This window comes from Rhinoraja longicauda, chromosome 38 (genome assembly GCF_053455715.1).
Source record: "Rhinoraja longicauda isolate Sanriku21f chromosome 38, sRhiLon1.1, whole genome shotgun sequence".
Classification (NCBI taxonomy): Eukaryota; Metazoa; Chordata; class Chondrichthyes; order Rajiformes; family Arhynchobatidae; genus Rhinoraja; species Rhinoraja longicauda.
In genome coordinates, this window is record NC_135990.1 from 5,292,701 (window position 1) to 5,312,206 (window position 19,506).

General features: G+C 47.2%; 1 protein-coding gene across 2 annotated transcripts in view; it reads left to right on the top strand.

Annotated features, from left to right (window-relative positions):
* Nucleotides 1-885: 885 nt before the first annotated feature.
* Nucleotides 886-19,506, top strand: part of LOC144610904 (synaptotagmin-11) — a 37,489-nt gene continuing 18,868 nt past the window's right edge. Inside the window, exon 1 of one of the 2 annotated variants that reach the window (XM_078429892.1) lies at nucleotides 886-1,020. In XM_078429892.1, coding sequence (XP_078286018.1) covers nucleotides 1,017-1,020 — 4 coding nt within the window. In that variant the 5' untranslated portion in view covers nucleotides 886-1,016. Of the gene's footprint in view, nucleotides 1,021-16,739; nucleotides 16,800-19,506 lie in introns of those variants that run through there. The other variant, XM_078429891.1, reaches the window with a different exon arrangement.

Here is a 19,506-nt window from a genome sequence, read left to right on the forward strand (position 1 = left end):
ACACACGACAGTCCCGCCATTCCGGGAATTAACCTAGTAAACCTACGTTGCACGCCCACTCCCGCTCTGATCAAGAATCTATCCATCTCTGCCTTAAAAATATCCACTGACTTGGCCTCCACAGCCTTCTGTGGCAACTACAGTTCCTTTTGCCTAGAAATATCACAACCTTCTTCACCTCCCTATTCCCTTTTAGGGAACTAGGAACTTGCACTCCAAGGTCCATTAGCACCTTCACATTTAATGTAGATGGCTTACTGTTATTTGACTCCCCAAAGTGTACTACCTCAAAAGTTATCACAATTAAATTGCATCTGCCAACATTTCACCCAACTTTCTATCTGACCCTCTGCCCTGCTTATAAAACCTTTCTCGTTATCCATGCCACCCTCTCCCACGTCTCTCAGTCTGAAGAAGGGTCTCGACCCGAAACGTCACCTGTCCCTTTTCACCAGAGATGCTGCCTGACCCGCTGAGTTACTCCAGCATTTTGTGTCCTTAATTTCAAGCTTTTTCTTGGGAGAGAATAATAATCAATGACAGCTGAAGAGTTAAATTGATTGGTGTTGAAGGGATTAATTGTAGTAATAAGGCAGCTCTTGTGACTGACCCCTATCCTAACCAAATGAATGAAGGCAAGGAGAGTGGAGATGAATCATAGTTTGTTTATCTGCACCTCCCACAGACTTGGCCTAATCACTGTTCAAAGGCTCCCGACTGAAAATCAATTGGACACAGACTAGCCCAGCCTCCATAGTGATCAGAGGCACTCTCTTTAGGCTGAGACTGAGCAGAAAATAATCTTTTATTCCCACTCTCTCAGCTAAACAGAGAAGGGGGGGGGGGGGGTGTGGAGGGGACAGGGGTAATCTAACTCCAGCTGCTTATCCATCCACACTGAACCAACCACTTTTGTTCTTGCCCTGAGCCAACTTTTGCCTCAAATCTGCGCTGGAAGCTGGAAGATTAAAGTTCCTAAAAACCGAAGAAGTGTGACGTTGCCTTTGAAAACCGGCATGAGTAAGTGAGAAAACTTATATATTTTTTTTTAACGGAGTCGTGGTTTTGTATGAGAAGGGTTGCCGAGGAAATGTCCGTTTTTTAAATCTGCAACGGGGTTAAGTTTTATAAAGGGTGAGGATAAATAGAAAGTATTATTATAGACTAAGTTTTATGCAGAGTGCGTGCGTGTGTCTGTCGAGAAGCTCCATTTGTTGTTTAGAGGGTCATTGTTTTACGTGCTGATAGTTACCTGATATGTAGTCAGGAACATCACCATTGACCCTTCGTATGCCGACTCTTACACTTAATTATCTTCCGTCCTTAAAAATCCTTCCACCCCCCTCTCCAGAGTCTCTGGCTTTCATGCATTAATTATATTAGCAGATTTTAAATGATGTATCGAAGGAAGCAAGTGTGAGGTTTTAAACCTAAAACAACTTTTGTTGCCTGCAATATCTTTTAAGCAAGCACATTGTAACGTGACTGCTATCTGGATTTTGACTGCAGTTGGTATTAGTTACAGTTTCCATCAATCTTTTCCTTTCGGCTGTATAAATCACGAAATCCTGATCCAAGGAGCTAGTTTCTGGACATGGCTTAGCGGTAGAGTTGCTGCCTTGCAGCGCCGGAGACCCGGGTTCGATCCCGACCACGGGTGCCGTCTGTACGGAGTTTGTACGTTCTCCCCGTGACCCGCGTGGGATTTCTCCGAGATCTTCGGTTTCCTCCCGCACTCCAAAGACGTGCCGGTTGATTGGCTTGGTATAATTGTAAATTGTGTGTAGGGTAGTGTTAATGTGTGGGGATCGCTGGTCGGTGTGGCCTCAAAAAGGCAGCCAGCACCATCAGAGACCCACACCACCCTGGCCACGCTCTCATTCCACCCCTGCCATCGGGAAGAAGGTACAGGAGCCTGAAAACTGTAACGTCCAGGTTCAGGAACAGCTTCATCCCTACAGCCATCAGGCTATTAAACACTACAACCTCAAATAAGCCCTGAACTACATAGACTTAGGGCATTGGTTTTTCCTTTTTGCACTGTTATTGTTTGTTTCCTTTTTATGTGTACATATGTGTGTATATTTACATATATGTGAGTACGTGCATATTTGTGTGTTTATATATATATACATACACACACTGAACTTTTTTTACAATACAATACAATACAATATATGTATTGTGTTGTATTGTAAAAAAAAGTTCAGTGTGTGCATGTGTGTGTATATATATATATATATATAAACACACACAAATATGCATGTACTCACATATATGTAAATATACACACATATATACTCAAAAAGCAAACAAACAATAATCATATTGTTTACAGTGTATTATGTTTACATGTTCTGTGGTGCTGCTGTAAGTAAGAACAACATGGGACATATGACAATAAAACACTCTTGACTCTTGACTATAATTAAGAGGATTATCCAGTTTATAGAGAGGCTATTAGCCCCACGTTGAATTATTGTTGAATTTACTACAAAGTTCCTGTCCTGAAATGTCACCACTCCATGTTCCCTGACAAGCTGCCTGACCCCCTGAGTTACTCCAAATTTTGTGTCTTTTTTTGCACAGTCTCTTGCCCAGAGGAATCGGGGACCAGAGAACATAGGTTTAAGGTGAAGGGGGGAAAGATTTAATAGGAATCTGAGGGGTAACGTTTTCACACAAAGGGTGGTGGGTGTATGGAACAAGCTGCCAGAGGAGGTAGTTGAGGCTGGGACTATCCCAACGTTTAAGAAACCGTTAGACAGGTACGTGGATAGGACGGGTTTGGAGGGATGTGGACCAAACGCGGGTAGTGTAGCTGGGACATGTTGGCCGGTGTGGGCAAGTTGGGCTGAAGGACCTGTTTCCACGCTGTATCAGCCTGTGACTGGAAGTAGTGAAACTGCATCTTAGAGAAGAAAACAAGCTGATGTTTTATAATCACTGAATGTTTCATCCTGATGTATGTCGTTGACCTGAAAGCAGAACTAGAAGGGTCCCCACCCGAAACGTCACCCATTCCTTCTCTCCTGAGATGCTGCCTGTCCCGCTGAGTTACTCCAGCATTTTGTGTCTATCTTCGATGTAAACCAGCATCTGCAGTTCCTTCCTACACAGACACTGGACTTAATGTTCAGACCAGTTCAGTTTAGTTAATTGTCTCGTGTACCGAGTGAAATTCATTTTTGTGTAGAGTTCAGTACAAGTATCTCCACACATCAGCACTTGGATACATCTTAGATAAGCAACTCAGCCCCAGTACCAGTGTACAGCAGCGTAAGTCGACGATAGACACAAAATCCTTCCTACACACACGGTCTCACCCCCCTTGTTCTACCAAACTAGCTGAATACCTCCAGTTTTTATCTCAGACTTCCAGCATCAGTATTTTATTGGTGTTGTTGTATAAATGCATGTCATTGTATTCAATCTCTTCGTAGAATTTTATGACACAGATTGGCCCTGTCTAGTTTCTAATGATTCTATGTACCTTGCTAAGATATGCCTTCAGGGTCTGTAGTTCCAGTGAAAACAATCCCAGTCCAGACAGTCTCCCCGATTAACAATAATTCTCCAGCCCTGGCGACATTCTGTACGTCTCAGGTTGGAATTGGCATTAACCCTTTATTAATTCTGCTTGAGATTGGCATGGTGGCACAGCAGTAGAGTTGCTGCCTCACAGCACCAGAGACCTGGGTTCAATCCCGACTATGGGTACTGTCTGCACGGAGTTTGTACGTTCTCTCGGTTTTCTCCGAGATAGACAATAGGTGCAGGAGGAGGCCATTCGGCCCTTCGAACCAGCACCGATCGCCATTCAATGTGATCATGGCTGATCATTCTCAATCAGTACCCCGTTCCTGCCTTCTCCCCATACCCCCTGACTCCGCTATCCTTAAGAGCTCTATCCAGCTCTCTCTTGAATGCATTCAGAGAATTGGCCTCCACTGCCTTCTGAGGCAGAGAATTCCACAGATTCACAACTCTCTGACTGAAAAAGTTTTTCCTCATCTCCGTTCTAAATGGTCTTCGGTTTCCTCCCACACTCCAAAGACGTACGGGTTTGTAGGTTAATTGGCTCGGTATCAAGGTTAAATTGCCGCTAGTGTGTGTGTAGGATAGTGTTAGTGTGCGGGGATCGCTGGTCGGCGCGGACTCGGTGGGCCGAAGGGCCTGTTTCCGCACTGTACCTCTAAATTAAACTAAAAATGAAAAAATCAACATTCATACTATTGGGTTTTTAAGCTACCCCTGCAGAATATGAGGTGCTGTTCCTCCAGTTTGTACACGGCCTCACTCTGGCAATGGAGGAGGCCCAGGACAGAAAGGTCAGTGTGGGAGTGGGAAGGGTGGTTAAAATGTTTAGCAACCGGGAGAACAGGTAGCCCCACCGAGTCCGTGCCAACCAGCGACCACGCCGTACACTAACACTGTCCTATTCACTTTACAAATTAACCAAAGCCAATTAATCTACAAACTTGAAGATTAGGAACTGCAGATGCTGGTTTAAGCTGAAGATATTATCACAAAATGCTGGAGTAACTCAGCGGGACAGGCAGCATCTCTGGAGAGAAGGAATGGAATGGGTGACGCTTCGGGTTGAGACCCTTCTTTAAGACCGTTGACTCTCCTTCAAGAAGGGTCTCGACCCGAAACGTCACCCATTCCATTCCTTCTCTCCAGAGATGCTGCCTGTCCCGCTGAGTTACTCCAGCATTTTGTGTCAACCTACAAACCTGTATGTCTTTGGAGTGTGGGGGGAAACCAGAGCATCGGGAGAAAACCCACGCAGGACACGGGGAGAAAGTGGAAACTCCGTACAGACAGCACCCGTAGTCATGATCAAACCCGGGTGTCCGGTGCTGTGAGGCAGTAACTCTACCGTTGCACCACCATGTTCCCCAGCACATTGTGCCCTGTCTACAATCATTCTTGGACTGGATTGTCCACAGACTCTCTGACCTCCTCCGTTAATAGCGACTCACTTGATTGATCAATGTCTCTTGATGGATGCTTCTTGGATCTTTCAACCCTTAGTGGACTAATCAATTGCTCCCCGAGTACATGCTGACTACCGCACTTGCTTCCTGGCATCCTGTATCACATCCACATATTTCCGTCTCCTCTCATGCTGGCTTTATTTATGCAGATACAGCAGAAACTAGACATGAATCATGTAATAGTTAATCCATTCTCCATGCTGATGGGAACTGAAGGTTTGCATCCATTGCGATACCAATGTTGTCTCGTGTAACACTTTGTGCATCAGGAAAATTGGCCATGAGTGTGAGATCCTCCTCAAATGTGTGTGTGTGTGTGTATGCGTGTGCATGTGTGTGTGTGTTTGTGCGTGTATGTATGTGTGTGCATGTGCATGCATGCATGTGCGTGTGTGCGTGTGTAAGTGCGTGTGTATGCTTGTGTGTATATGCGTGAGTGCGTTTGTGTGCGTGTGTGCATTTGTGTGCGTGTAAGTACGTGTGTGTTTGTGCGTGTGTGTGTGCGTGCGTGTGCGTGTGGCATGGCAGCTCTGAGCACAGTGGTGTTCACCAACATTTTGCCACCTCTGCTCTGAGACGCTGGGCAAATCCCATGTTAAACGATACACTGCAGGATAGAGGCTGAGTTGCCTACTGTGTGTGTAAAAAAAAAATTTTTTTTTTAATCAGCTTGGTATAAAATAACCTACTGCATTATATCAACGAAGTTACCCTTCTTGTCCTGAATAATCTTTTATCCATCATCCTTTTGTGGGTTGGCACAGTGGCACAGCAGTAGAGTTTCTGCCTCACAGCGCCAGAGACCCCATGAATCAATGCTCATCTTGGATTTCCCTTGCACTAGGTCTATGTTATCTCCACTTTCACATCCTGCATGCTGCATGGAAGAATTTCATTGTTCTATCTGGGACATAAAAAGCTCGGTTGACTCTTGACGCCGCCGTGCCACCTCATTTAACATGACCAACGGTGAATTGCCGATATATTTTCATCCACATCACTTCCTCACTAAGGATGAGCTCCTGGCCAATTATTTCCTTATCAGGGGCGCCCATGGTGGCGCAGCGGTAGAGTTGCTGCCTTACAGCGCTTGCAGCGCCGGAGACCCGGGTTCCATCCCGACTACGGGCGCTGTCTGTACGGAGTTTGCACGTTCTCCCCGTGACCTGCGTGGGTTTTCTCCGAGATCTTCGGTTTCCTCCCACACTCCAAAGACGTGCAGGTTTGTAGGTTAATTGGCTTGGTGTAAGTGTAAAATTGGCCCTAGTGTGTGTAGGATGGTGTTAGGGTGTGGGGATCGCTGGTCGGCACGGACTCTTGGATCTTGGGTTCTTGGTCTGGAGGTGGCGGAGTATGGACTTAAACAAGAAGGGCTTGTTGGAGAAGAGCTACCTTAAATGTAGTTGCGTCTGCTTGAGTAACTATAGTAGGGTGAAGACTATTCCATGCTTTAATTGTGCGAGGGATGAATGAATTGCTACACACATCTGTCTAGGTAGCTGGGATCTCCAATTGAATCGAATGCCCTCGTCTGCTCCTGATAGATTTGGGTTTGATGGTAATCTATGTCGAGCTGACCAATTAACATTTTGCAAAAACATGTCATTAAGTGGTTGTGTGTTTTCTGTTGCTTTTTTAGTGGTGTGACTGCATGGTAACTAAATTTCGTTCAAACTTCTTTTGAATGACATGTAAAGATATTCAATTCAAATGGTGGGCTTCACGTCAGTATGCAAAGATGCAGAGACTTGTAGGTTGATTGGCTTGGTAAATGTTTTTTTTTCAATTGTCCCTAGTGGGTGTTGGATACTTCCAGTACATAGTCCCTGGTGGGCTCTTCGGAAGTGATGAACATATGATACAAGATACAACTCGATTTATTCACAAAATGCTGGAGTAACTCAGCGGGTCAGTTAGCATCTCGGGAGAGAAGGAATGGGTGACGTTTCGGGTCGAGACCCTTCTTCAGACTGATGTCAGGGGGGGGCGGGACAAAGGAAGGATATAGGTGGAGACAGGAAGATAGAGGGAGATCTGGGAAGGAGGAGGGGAAGAGAGGGACAGAGGAACTATCTAAAGTTGGAGAAGTCGATGTTCATACCACCGGGCTGCAAGCTGCCCAGGCGAAATATGAGGTGCTGTTCCTCCAATTTCCGGTGGGCCTCACTATGGCACTGGAGGAGGCCCATGACAGAAAGATCAGACTGGGAATGGGAGGGGGAGTTGAAGTGCTCGGCCACCGGGAGATCAGTGGAGATCAGAGATCAGTTTATCTTCCTGTCTCCACCTATATCCTTCCTTAGTCCCGCCCCCCTGACATCAGTCTGAAGAAGGGTCTCGACCCAAAACGTCACCCATTCCTTCTCTCCCGAGATGCTGCCTGACCTGCTGAGTTACTCCAGCATTTTGTGAATAAATCGATTTGTACCAGCATCTGCAGTTATTTTCTTATACAAGATACAACTCAGCGGGTCAGGCAACATCTCTGGAGAGAAGGAATGGGTGACGTTTCGGGTTGACCCGAAACGTCACCCATCCCTTCCCTCCTGAGACGCTGCCTGTCCCGCTGAGTTACTCCAGCATTTTGTGTCTACCTTTGATTTAAACCAGCATCTGCAGTTTTCTTTCCCAGACGTCCTGGTGAATCTCCTCCGCACCTTCTCCGGTGCAGTTACGCCCTTGGTGTGGCAAGGTTAGGGAAACATCACACTGGGTGTAGAACGCGCAGAGCTGCCCAAGTTCCCTCATTAAGGAGAAATGCATCTTTAGAAATGTGATACATGATTGTTCTGGCTGTTTGGCTTCACGGATTTAATTTAACAAGGTTCATTGTAGAAGGGAAATCGGGACCACGCCTTGCTGGCTGGGTGTGTTGAGCCCACTGAAGGCTCTCTATCAAAAACAACGGAGAATGGAGGAGCAAAATGGCATGGACAATGTTGGCAGGAGGTTGGAGATTCTATTCCCACTTTGCCCAGGGTGTTAGGCGGATATTGGGTTAGGGAAAGAGCAATTTAGTTCAGACAGATGAATCACTACATTCATACACAAAGGGCAGAGAATACAGAACAGAACAGCACAGGAACAGGCCCTTCGGCCCACAATTAGGGTTGCCAAATGTCCCATATTAGCCAAGACATCCTGTATATTGGGTTAAATTGGTTTGTCCCGTACGGGACCGCCCTTGGCCCATATTAGGCCCGGACACTGTAGGCCCGGACACTGTAGGCCCGGACACTGTAGGCCCGGACACTGTAGGCCCGGACACTGTAGGCCCGGACACTGTAGGCCCGGACACTGTAGGCCCGGAGGTCTGGGCACTGCCTAACGGAGGTTGCATAGCAACCAGCCTCCCGGCCCGGGCGGCCACCATTGGTGGAGCGGGAACACGTGGCCGCTGGCTGGGTGAGGTCACGTGGGGCACGGGGCGGTGACGTCACCCTTTGTCCCTCATTTGGGAGTGAGGAAGTTGGCAACCCTACCCACAATGTCCATGCCAAGTTGGGTCGAAGGGCCTGTTTCCACGCTGTATGACTCTATGACTCTATACATGAAATCCTAGCCTGCTCATCCACTCCCACAAGCCCTGACAACAACCCCGTAAAAGATGATCCAACCTCCTGGGTGGAATAACATGATCAAGGCACTACATGCCGTAATATAACGGATTCCCCGCCCTGCCCAGTGGCAATCCTTCAAGCAGAGGTTATCATGTTAGTTATCTACTTTCAGAAGATAGACACAAAAAGCTGGAGTAACTCAGCGGGTCAGACAGCATCTCTGGAGAGAAGGGATGGGTGATGTTTCGGGTCGAGACCCTTCTTCGGTTTGAAACATCATCTGCAGTTTCTTCCTATTTTCAATCTGAAGAAGGGTTCCGACCCGAAACATCACCCATCCTTTTTCTCCAGAGATGCTGCCTGTCCCGCTGAGTTACTCCAGCTCCGGTTTCCTCCCACATTCCAAAGTGGTACAGGTTTGTGGGCTAATGGGCTTTGGTGAGAATTGTAAATCATCCCTGGTGAGTAGAATAGTGCTAGTGTACAGGGTCTGAAGAAGGGTCTCGACCCTTGTGAGTTGTAAATCTGTGGAATTCTCTGCCTCAGAGGGCAGTGGAGGCCAATTCTCTGAATGCATTCAAGAGAGAGCTGGATAGAGCTCTTAAGGATAGCGGAGTCAGGGGGTATGGGGAGAAGGCAGGAACGGTGCTGGCTCGAAGGGCCAAATGGTCTACTCCTGCACCTATTGTCTATTGACCCAAAACATCACCCATTCCTTCTCCTGAGATGCTGCCTGATCCGCTGAGTTACTCCAGCATTTTGTGAATAAATACCTTCTAGTGTAGAGGATGGTTGCTAGTCCGCATGGACTCGGTGGGCTGAAGTGCATGTTTCTGTGCTCTGTCTCCAAACTAAAACTAAACTGGACTAAAGATTGGGAGTGAAATGTAGAATTCGGAGAACCAGGGCACTATTAGGTTTCGGAAAAGTAGAATTGATTTTTGGGACGTAGAGTATGTTTTGAAGCTAAAAGGCTTGCAAACCGCATTAAAGATTTCTCAAGGCAAGTTACCTAATTCTGTAATTTTTCTTCAATTCCAACTGAACATCAGGATAAATCATTCAGCGTTGGTGTAAATGCATTAAATAAATGCAATAGACCCTGGGTAACACGATTGAGGTTTGATAAATGTATTGGGGGTGCAGTGTAACAAAGGAAATTCTATTTCCTTCTCGGGGAAAAAGTTGTTTAAATGCTGGAAGAGACAGACATACCACCCGATTAATTAAGGGTAATTTCTCTATACAATGGTCGTAAAGTGGAGGGTAGTTGTGAATGGGAAGGCAATGCTGTGTGGAAAGGAACTGCAGATGCTGGTTTACGACAAAGATAGACACGGTGGCGCAGCGCCGGAGGCCCAGGTTCGATCCCGACTACGGGCGCTGTCTGTACGGGGTTTGTACGTTCTCCCCGTGACCTGCGTGGGTTTTCTCCGAGATCTTCGGTCTCCTCCCGCACTCCGAAGACGTGCAGGTTTGTAGGATAATTGGCTTGGTGTAATTATAAATTGTCCCTAGTGTGTGTAGGATAGCGTTAGTGTGCGGGGATCGCTGGTCGGTGCGGACTCGGTGGGCCGAAGGGCCTGTTTTCGCGCCTTATCTCAAAAACTAAATTAAAACTAAAAGACAATAGACAATAGACGCAGGAGGAGGCCATTCGGCCCTTCGAGCCAGCACCGCCATTCAATGTGATCATGGCTGATCATTCTCAATCAGTACCCCGTTTCTGCCTTCTCCCCATACCCCCTGACTCCACTATCCTTAAGAGCTCTATCCAGCTCTCTCTTGAATGCATTCAGAGAATTGGCCTCCACTGCCTTCTGAGGCAGAGAATTCCACACCTTCACCACTCTCTGACTGAAAATGTTTTTCCTCATCTCAGTTCTAAATGGCTTACCCCTTATTCTTAAACTGTGGCCCCTTGTTCTGGACTCCCCCAACATTGGGAACATGTTTCCTGCCTCTAACGTGTCCAACCCCTTAATAATCTTCTACGTTTCGATAAGATCCCCTCTCATCCTTCTAAATTCCAGTGTATACAAGACTGATGTACAAAGACGCCCTCGCTGCCTCCTGTTGCAGATGTGGGTGATATGGACAGCTGCTAACCTGCCGACCCTCCTCGTCTCAATGCCTACCTTATCTTGGCTTACAGAACGGATTACATCAGTGCTCTATCTCCAAGGGTCAATCTGTTCAACGTTCTGACCCATTGTGGGCTCAAGGTGTGTTTAATTGCCTAATTAGGGCAAGAAATGACAGGAGACGGTTGATATGCTCTCCGCCCGTCTGTCTGTGAGTTTGTTATAAAAGTGTTCTAGAGCCAAGTGTACTCAGATATAATCACGTGTGACCACACAGTGATCTGGTGTAGAGGTGGGGAGAAGGCAGGAGAATGGAGTTAGGAGGGAGAGATAGATCATAGAAACATAGAAAATAGGTGCAGGAGTAGGCCATTCGGCCCTTCGAGCCTGTACGCACCGCCATTCAATATGATCATGGCTGATCATCCAACTCAGTATCCCGTACCTGCCTTCTCCCCATACCCCCCTGACACCTTTAGCCACAAGGGCCACATCTAACTCCCTCTTAAATATAGCCAATGAACTGGCCTCGACTACCTTCTGTGGCAGAGAATTCCACAGACTCACCACTCTCTGTGTGATGTAGAGAGATATAGAACAATTGGATGAAAGACATGGAAAAAAGTAATGACAATGGAGGAGATAATGGATGGCTGATCAGCCATGATTGAATGGTGGAGTAGACGATGGGCCAAATGGCCTAATTCTGCTCCTTTTCCTTGTGACCATATGTTGTGTCGTTGCCTGAAATGGGTTCTGACCCGAAACCTCACCTATCCATGTTCTCCAGGGATGCTGCCTGACTCATTGAGTTTCTCCGCCATTTTGAGTCTTTCTGCAGACACCTGAGTTGTTGTGCATTTTTTGCTGTAAGCCTCTTGTGCTTTATACGGTTCAAACCTGTGGCCCAGTGGATCTTCATTGGATGGACAGCTGGAGTGAAGGAACATTTCCACCTGTAGGCTCCACTCCAAATCTCACACCATCTCAAGCAGAAAGTATCCTCTACCTGAGTCCCTCCGCAATAATGCTCAGGATCTTTTTCATCCAGAGACCCCATACCATCTTCTCAGCTACATCAGTCTGAAGAAGGGTCTCGACCCGAAACGTCACCCATTCTGATGAAGTTCTCGACCCGAAACGTCACCCATTCCTTCTCTCCAGGGATGCTGCCTGTCCCGCTGAGTTACTCCAGCATTTTGTGTCTATTTTTAGATTTAGAGATACAGCACGGAAACAGGCCCTTCGGCCCACCGAGTCCGCGCCGCCCAGCGATCCCCGCACACTAACACTATCCTACACACACGAGGGACAATTTCTTTTTTACATTTACCCAGTCAATTAACCTACATACCTGTACGTCTTTGGAGTGTGGGAGGAAAACTGAAGATCTCGGAGAAAACCCACGCAGGTCACGGGGGAGAACGTACAAACTCCGTACAGACAGCGCCCGTAGTCAGGATCGAACCTGAGAGTCTCCGGCACTGCATTCGCTGTAAGGCAGCAACTCTACCGCTGCGCCACCGTGCCGCCGTCTATCTTCGGTTTAAACCAGCATCTGCCGTTGCTTCCTACACTTCTGAAATACTTGGTTTAGTTTAGCGATACAACGTGGAAACAGGCCCTTTGGTGCCCCGAGTCCTCACCAAACAGCGGTCACCCCAATACATTAGCATTATCCTACACACTAGGGACAAATTACAGACCATAATTCACCCACAAACCTGCACGTCTTTGGAATATCAGAGGAACCTGGAGCACCCGGAGAAAACCCACCCAGTCACGGGAAAAACGTACAAACTCCGTTCAGACAGCACCCGCAGTCAGGATGGAACCCGGGTCTCTGGCGCTGTGAGGCAGCAACTCTACCACTGTGCCACCGTGCTATCTAAGCAACGTGAGGAAGGCAATCGATGCTTGTCAGCCTTGCCACCAATTAGCTGATCACGTTTAAATGAACATTAAAAAATCTAGTTTCATGGAATGATGCTATGTTTGTGGGTCTCAGCTACAGGGAGAGAGAGGTTGGACAGACATGGATTGTTTTCCCTGGAACGCTGGTGGTTCAGGAGAGACCTGATAGAAGGAGAACAAATTATGGGAGGCATTGATGGGGTAGACAGTCAGAACCTTTATCCCGGAAATATCAGAGAGCAGAGGGCATAGCTTTCAGGTGAAAGAGGCAAAGTTTAAAGCATATGTGCGGGGCAAGTTTTTACAAAGAAGTGTGTGCCTGGAATGCATTGCTGTGGTTAGTGTCAGAGGTAGATATAATAGAGGCATTTAGAACATAGAGCAGAGAACAGTACAACACAGGAACGGGCCCTTTGGTGAGCCTTGGGCGCCCAACACCCTGTCTGTCGCCGGTTTGTGGTTTGTCCCTCCTCGGACCACTGTCAGTAGGTACGCACCACTGCTGACCGGGAGCACCCCACAAGCCTTGCCGTTTCAGAGATGCTTCGCCCGCCCCGAATCGTGGGGCTTGGGTCGGCCCGCTGCGGACCTTTCACCGTCTGGCTAGGCCTGAAATAGGCCGCGGGATTTTCTCTGCCCGGCGGGGGCTTCAATGTCGGGAGCCACGACCGCCCCGACGTGCAGCGGCAGCGTCTTCGCCCGCCCCAGATCGCGGGGCTTGGGTCGGCCCGCTGCGGACCATTCACCGTCCGGCGCGGCCTGGAACGTGGCAAATTCAACAGCCTGACCACGGGAGAAGACGGCAGGGGAAGAGAAATTACATTCTGGCCTTCCATCACAGTGAGGAGGTGACTGGAGGAGACTCACTGTGATGGATGTTTCTTTTTGTTTGGTGTTGGTTTATGATTGTGTGTGTTATTGCTTATTTTTATTGCTCTTATTGTTGGACTGTGGGTAATCTTTCATTTCACTGCACATTTATGTGTGTGTGACAAATCAACTTGACTATTGACTATTGACTATCGCTCTGACCCAGTCGTCTGGCCATAACAATTTGGCCCTTGTCAAAGTCGCTCAGGTCTTTACTCCTGCCCATTTCTCCTGCATCCAACACATCAACTTCAAGAACTGACTGTTCACTTGCTGCCTAATATATCCCACCCCTTGACAGGTGCCATTGTAACAAGATAATCAATGTTATTCACTCCACCTGTCAGTGGTCATCATGTTTCGGTGCACATGATCCATATCCCTCTAGATAGACACAACAAGCTGGAGTAACTCTGCGGGGACAGGCAGCATCTCGGGAGCGAAGGAATGGGTGACGTTTCGGGTCAAGACCCTTCTCATATCCCTCTGTTCCCTGCACTTGGATGTGCCTATCTAAAAACCTCGAACGCCACAATTTAAGAAACCTTTAGGTAGGCACATGGATATGGAGGGATACAGATTAAGTACAGGCAGGTCAGAGTTGGTCTTGACATCATGTTTGGCATGGACAGTATGGGTCGAAGGTCATACTTTGGTGGTAAGAATAGGAGGGCAGAGTATTATCTGAATGGTGTCAAGTTAGGATAAGGGGACGTACAACGAGATCTGGGTGTCCTAGTGCATCAGTCACTGAAAGGAAGCATGCAGGTACAGCAGGCAGTGAAGAAAGCCAATGGAATGTTGGCCTTCATAACAAGAGGAGTTGAGTACAGGAGCAAAGAGGTCCTTCTGCAGTTTTACAGGGCCCTAGTGAGACCGCACCTGGAGTACTGTGTGCAGTTTTGGTCTCCAAATTTGAGGAAGGATATTCTTGCTATTGAAGGCGTGCAGCGTAGGTTTACTAGGTTAATTCCCGGAATGGCGGGACTGTCATATGTTGAAAGACTGGAGCGACTAGGCTTGTATACACTGGAATTTAGAAGGATGAGAGGGGATCTTATCAAAACTTATAAGATTATTAAGGGGTTGGACACGTTAGAGGCAGGAAACATGTTCCCAATGTTGGGGGAGTCCAGAACAAGGGGCCACAGTTTAAGAATAAGGGGTAGGCCATTTAGAACGGAGATGAGGAAAACCTTTTTCAGTCAGAGAGTTGTGAATCTGTGGAATTCTCTGCCTCAGAAGACAGTGGAGGCCAATTCTCTGAATGCATTCAAGAGAGAGCTAGATAGAGCTCTTAAGGATAGCGGAGTCAGGGGGTATGGGGAGAAGGCAGGAACGGGGTACTGATTGAGAATGATCAGCCATGATCACATTGAATGGCGGTGCTGGCTCGAAAGGCTGAATGGCCTCCTCCTGCACCTATTGTCTATTGTCTGTCCCTGTGTGATACTGTTCTATGTTCTGTTTCCTACGGAAAATACATTTAATGGGATGCTCATCGCATTGTTTGGTGCATCTCTATCCACGAGAGATGTCAAACAGAATAGATCTTCATAAATCAGTATCGATTTCCCATCAAAAACTCGCACAACTTAAGAGAAAACAGTCTTCATCTTGTAAACCTGAGTAAAGCAAATGGCTTTTTTTTCTGGGAAGCATCGTAAGGAAATAATCTTGTGATTATCAATCAATTGTTGGAACGTCTCTGAGTTCAATCTATAAGCTGATTTGGAATAAGTTTTTAATGGTAATGGAGAAGGGGCATCTACATAAATAGTGCATCACTGTTTCACATAAGCTGATTGAGAAGAAATTAGATGATAATTGTAAATTGGCGCAGAATGTGTGTAGGATAGTGTTAGTGTGTGGGGTTTGCTGGTCGGTGTGGGCCGAAGGGCCTGTTTCCCTGCTGTATCCCTAAACTAAACCTAACGAAACACAAGGGGAGATGAAATGCATAGGAAGGTACTGCAGAGGCTGGTTTAACCCGAAGATAGACACAAAAAGCCTGAGTAAATCAGCGGGTCGGGCAGCATCCCTGGAGAAAAGGAATGGTTGACGCTTCAGGCTCAGATTGGTTAGGGCTAAGGGAAACGGGAGATATAGATGGTCATAGAAACATAGAAACATAGAAAATAGGTGCAGGAGTAGGCCATTCGGCCCTTCGAGCCTGCACCGCCATTCAATATGATCATGGCTGATCATCCGACTCAGTATCCCGTTCCTGCCTTCTCTCCATACCCCCTGATCCCTTTAGCCACAAGGGCCACATCTAACTCCCTCTTAAATATAGCCAATGAACTGGCCTCAACTACCTTCTGTGGCAGAGAATTCCTCAGACTCGCCACTCTGAGATATAGAACAATTGAATGAAAGACATGGAAAAAAGTAACGATAATGGAGGAGATAGTCTATTGTTGGCTGTGGGCTCGGTGAGAACATCTCAAATCTAGTTATTTTCCTATTTCATGGCACCAAACTGTAGAGGTCTTTGCTGCTCAGGCATCAAAGAAGTTTAAACATGTTTAAACATTTGAAATTAGTTTGCTCAAGATCCCGATCTGTAAATATTGACACTCTCTCTCTTCTGAGTGCAATTACATAATGATATGATGGTCATATTTAACCATGAGGTTCAAAGGAAGGTCACAGATCTTTTTAAAGCGCTACAGGTTTTGAGATTCTGTTCCAAAAGTCCACAGGAATGGCCGTGGGCGGACAATGTGAGCCCCAGTCACACTGAGCAAGTTGCGGTTAATCTACCTTTACCTTTTTAAGGAAAGTTGTTTTTGCCGGGAATTTGTTTTATGGATATCCCATGTAATCTATGCTGACAGGTGCCGCCAGAGAAAGCACCTGAGGATTTTCACAGGGTTGTTTCTGACGTCAGGGCTTGGCAGTGCAGGTTCTTTACTAAAACTGCTCACCTTTCAGAAGGAAGCAAGTTATTTGCTCTGTAGGCAGCAGCCTGGAGAAGAACAGTCCACCTTCTACATGCCTATATTTTGGTCGTACAGCCCTGCCTCGCTAGACAGTCCCCGAAGAGACACTAACTCCTGGTTCGCCCTCCAATGCCAAGGGAACATTTCATGATCGGAATACAAGTATCTCACTCAGCACCAAGTGGCTGAAGAAACTGGATCAACAATCTCCGCAGTTTAGGAGAACAGAGATTGATCTTTGGTTTGGATTGTTTTACTTGAGAGATTACGAGTAAGGAAGGAATTTCTGCTCACTAAAACTGCTCGCCTTTAGCCAAGGTGGTCGTCTGTCTCGACAAGACTGTTCGCTGCAACATGAACTTGTACACTTGGGAAGCTTAAAACCTGCCTGCATGGAAACGTCTGTACAACTCAACGCGGCAGGTAGGAAACTGGATATCTGGCCTCCTTCAAGACTGTAAGGTTTATCCTTTATGGTGATTGCTTTGCTGAAACTCTTCCAGAGTTTTACACCGAACCCTCATAGAGTCATAGAGTGATACAGTGTGGAATCATATCCCAGCTACACAAGTCCCACCTGCCCAAGTTTGGTCCATATCCCTCCAAACCTGTCCTATCCATGTACCTGTCTAACTTTTTCTTAAACGCTGGGATAGTCCCAGCCTCAACTACCTCCTCTGGCAGCTTGTTCCAAAAGTTGTGTGAAAAAGTTGCCCCTCGGATTCCTATTAAATCTTTTCCCCTTCCCCTTAAACCTACGTCCTCTAATCCTCAATTCACCTACTCTGGGCAAGAGACTCAATCTATTCCTCTCATGATCTTATACACCTCTATAAGATCACCTCTCATCCTCCTGCGCTCCAAGGAATAGAGCCCCAGCCTAGTCAACCTTTGCCTTGTGCTTAGAACCTCGAGTCCTGGCAACGTCTTCATAAATCTTCCCTGTACCCTTTGCAGCTTGGCAACATCTTTCCTATAACATGGTGTCCAGAACTGAGCATAATACTCTAAATGTGGCCTCTCCAACGTCTTGTACAACTGCAGCATGACCTCCCAACTTCTATATCCATTGATCGTTGCTTCGTTCGTGGGCATCAGTTCAGGTTTCCCATCCAAATGTGAAAGTCCCACACTTCTGTCGGAAAAAGGAACTGCAGATGCTGGTTCACACCAAAGATAGACGCAAAGTGCTGGAGTAGCTCGGTGGATTGAGCAGCATCTCTGGAGAACATGGGCAGTACGGTAGCGCAGCGGTAGAGTTGCTGCTTTACAGCGAATGCAGCGCCGGAGACTCAGGTTCGATCCTGACTACGGGTGCTGCACTGTAAGGAGTTTGTACGTTCTCCCCGTGACCTGCGTGGGTTTTCTCCGAGATCTTCGGTTTCCTCCCACACTCCAAAGACGTACAGGTATGTTGGTTAATTGGCTGGGTAAATGTAAAAATTGTCCCTAGTGGGTGTAGGATAGTGTGTGTTAATGTACGGGGATCGCTGGGCGGCACGGACTTGGTGGGCCGAAAAGGCCTGTTTCCGGCTGTATATATATGATATGATATGATATGGATGGGTGACATTCTTCGGACTGAAGCTTGACATCCAGTTAAATCAGATAATACCATATATTCATGCAATCAAGCCAGACTCAGAAAGATTCTGAGGAAGGGTCTCGACCCGAAACGTCACCCATTCCTTCTCTCCAGAGATGCTGCCTGTCCCGCTGAGTTACTCCAGCAATTTGCGTCTATCTTCTGAAAGAGACAGAGTGCAGAATATCGTTCTCAGCACTGTAGCGCGTCAGTTCCATCGACAAAGTCCAATGCCCACAGTGTTGTACAAATGACTCAGACAGTGCCCTGGCTTATGGAAGGACCTGAAGTTCAGAAGCCTGATAATGGAGTTGAGTAATGATAATGTTCCTGAGCCTGATGATGCGTGCTTTCAGGTTTCTGTATCTACTGCCCAAAGAGAGAAGGGAGAGGTAGAAGAGGGAATGATCAAGGTGGGACATGTCTTAAATTACATGACGCTATTTTTCTGAAGCAATGTGAAGTGTAGATGGAGTCAATGGTGGGGGAGCCTGGTCTCTGTGATGGGCTGGGCTACATCCATAACTCTGTAATTTGTTGCAGTCTTGTGTGTAAAATGCCCTCTTCGGCAGGACTAAAGACCTGGTGGCTTTAGACAAGGCAGCTCTTTCTTTGACCAGCACAGGCACGATGGGTGGAATGGCCTTCTCCTGTGTTGTTTAGGTTTAGGTTTATTATTGTCGGGTGTACTGAGGTACAGTAATGTGTGCAACCCATTAGGTTTTATTAAGGGGTTGGACAGACTGGATGCGGGAAGATTGTTCCCGATGTTGGGGAAGTCCAGAACAAGGGGTCACAGTTTAAGGATAAGGGGGAAGTCTTTAAGGACCGAGATGAGAACGTTTTTTTTTCACACAGAGAGTGGTGAATCTGTGGAATTCTCTGCCACAGAAGGTAGTTGAGGCCAGTTCATTGGCTATATTTAAGAGGGAGTTAGATGTGGCCCTTGTGGTTAAAGGGATCAGGGGGTATGGAGAGAAGGCAGGAACGGGATACTGAGTTGGATGATCAGCCATGATCACATTGAATGGCGGTGCAGGCTCGAAGGGCCGAATGGCCTACTCCTGCACCTAATAGCCATGATCATATTGAATGGAGGTGCAGGCTCGAAGGGCCGAATGGCCTACTCCTGCACCTATTTTCTATGTTTCTATTAAACCAGTGTGAGGCGGCACGGTGGCGCAGCGGTAGAGCTGCTGCCTCTCAGCGCCAGAGACCCGGGTTCGAGTCTGACCTCGGGTGTTGCCTGTGTGGAGTTTGCACGTTCTCCCCGTGACCGCGTGGGTTTCCTCCGGGTGCTCAGGCTCTCTCCCACATCCCAAAGACGTGCGGGTTTGTAGGGTAATTGGCTCTCTGTAAACTGCCTCCCAAGTGTGCAGGGAGTGGATGAGAAAGTGGGATAGCATAGGACTGGTGAGAATGGGTGATCGCTGGTCGGTGTGTACTTGATGGGCTGAAGGGCCTGTTTCCGTGCTGTATCTCTAAAACCATGATTTTCCATTGGAGGGAGGCCTCCTTTAAAGCCAAGTAATCTCTTAAAATGCA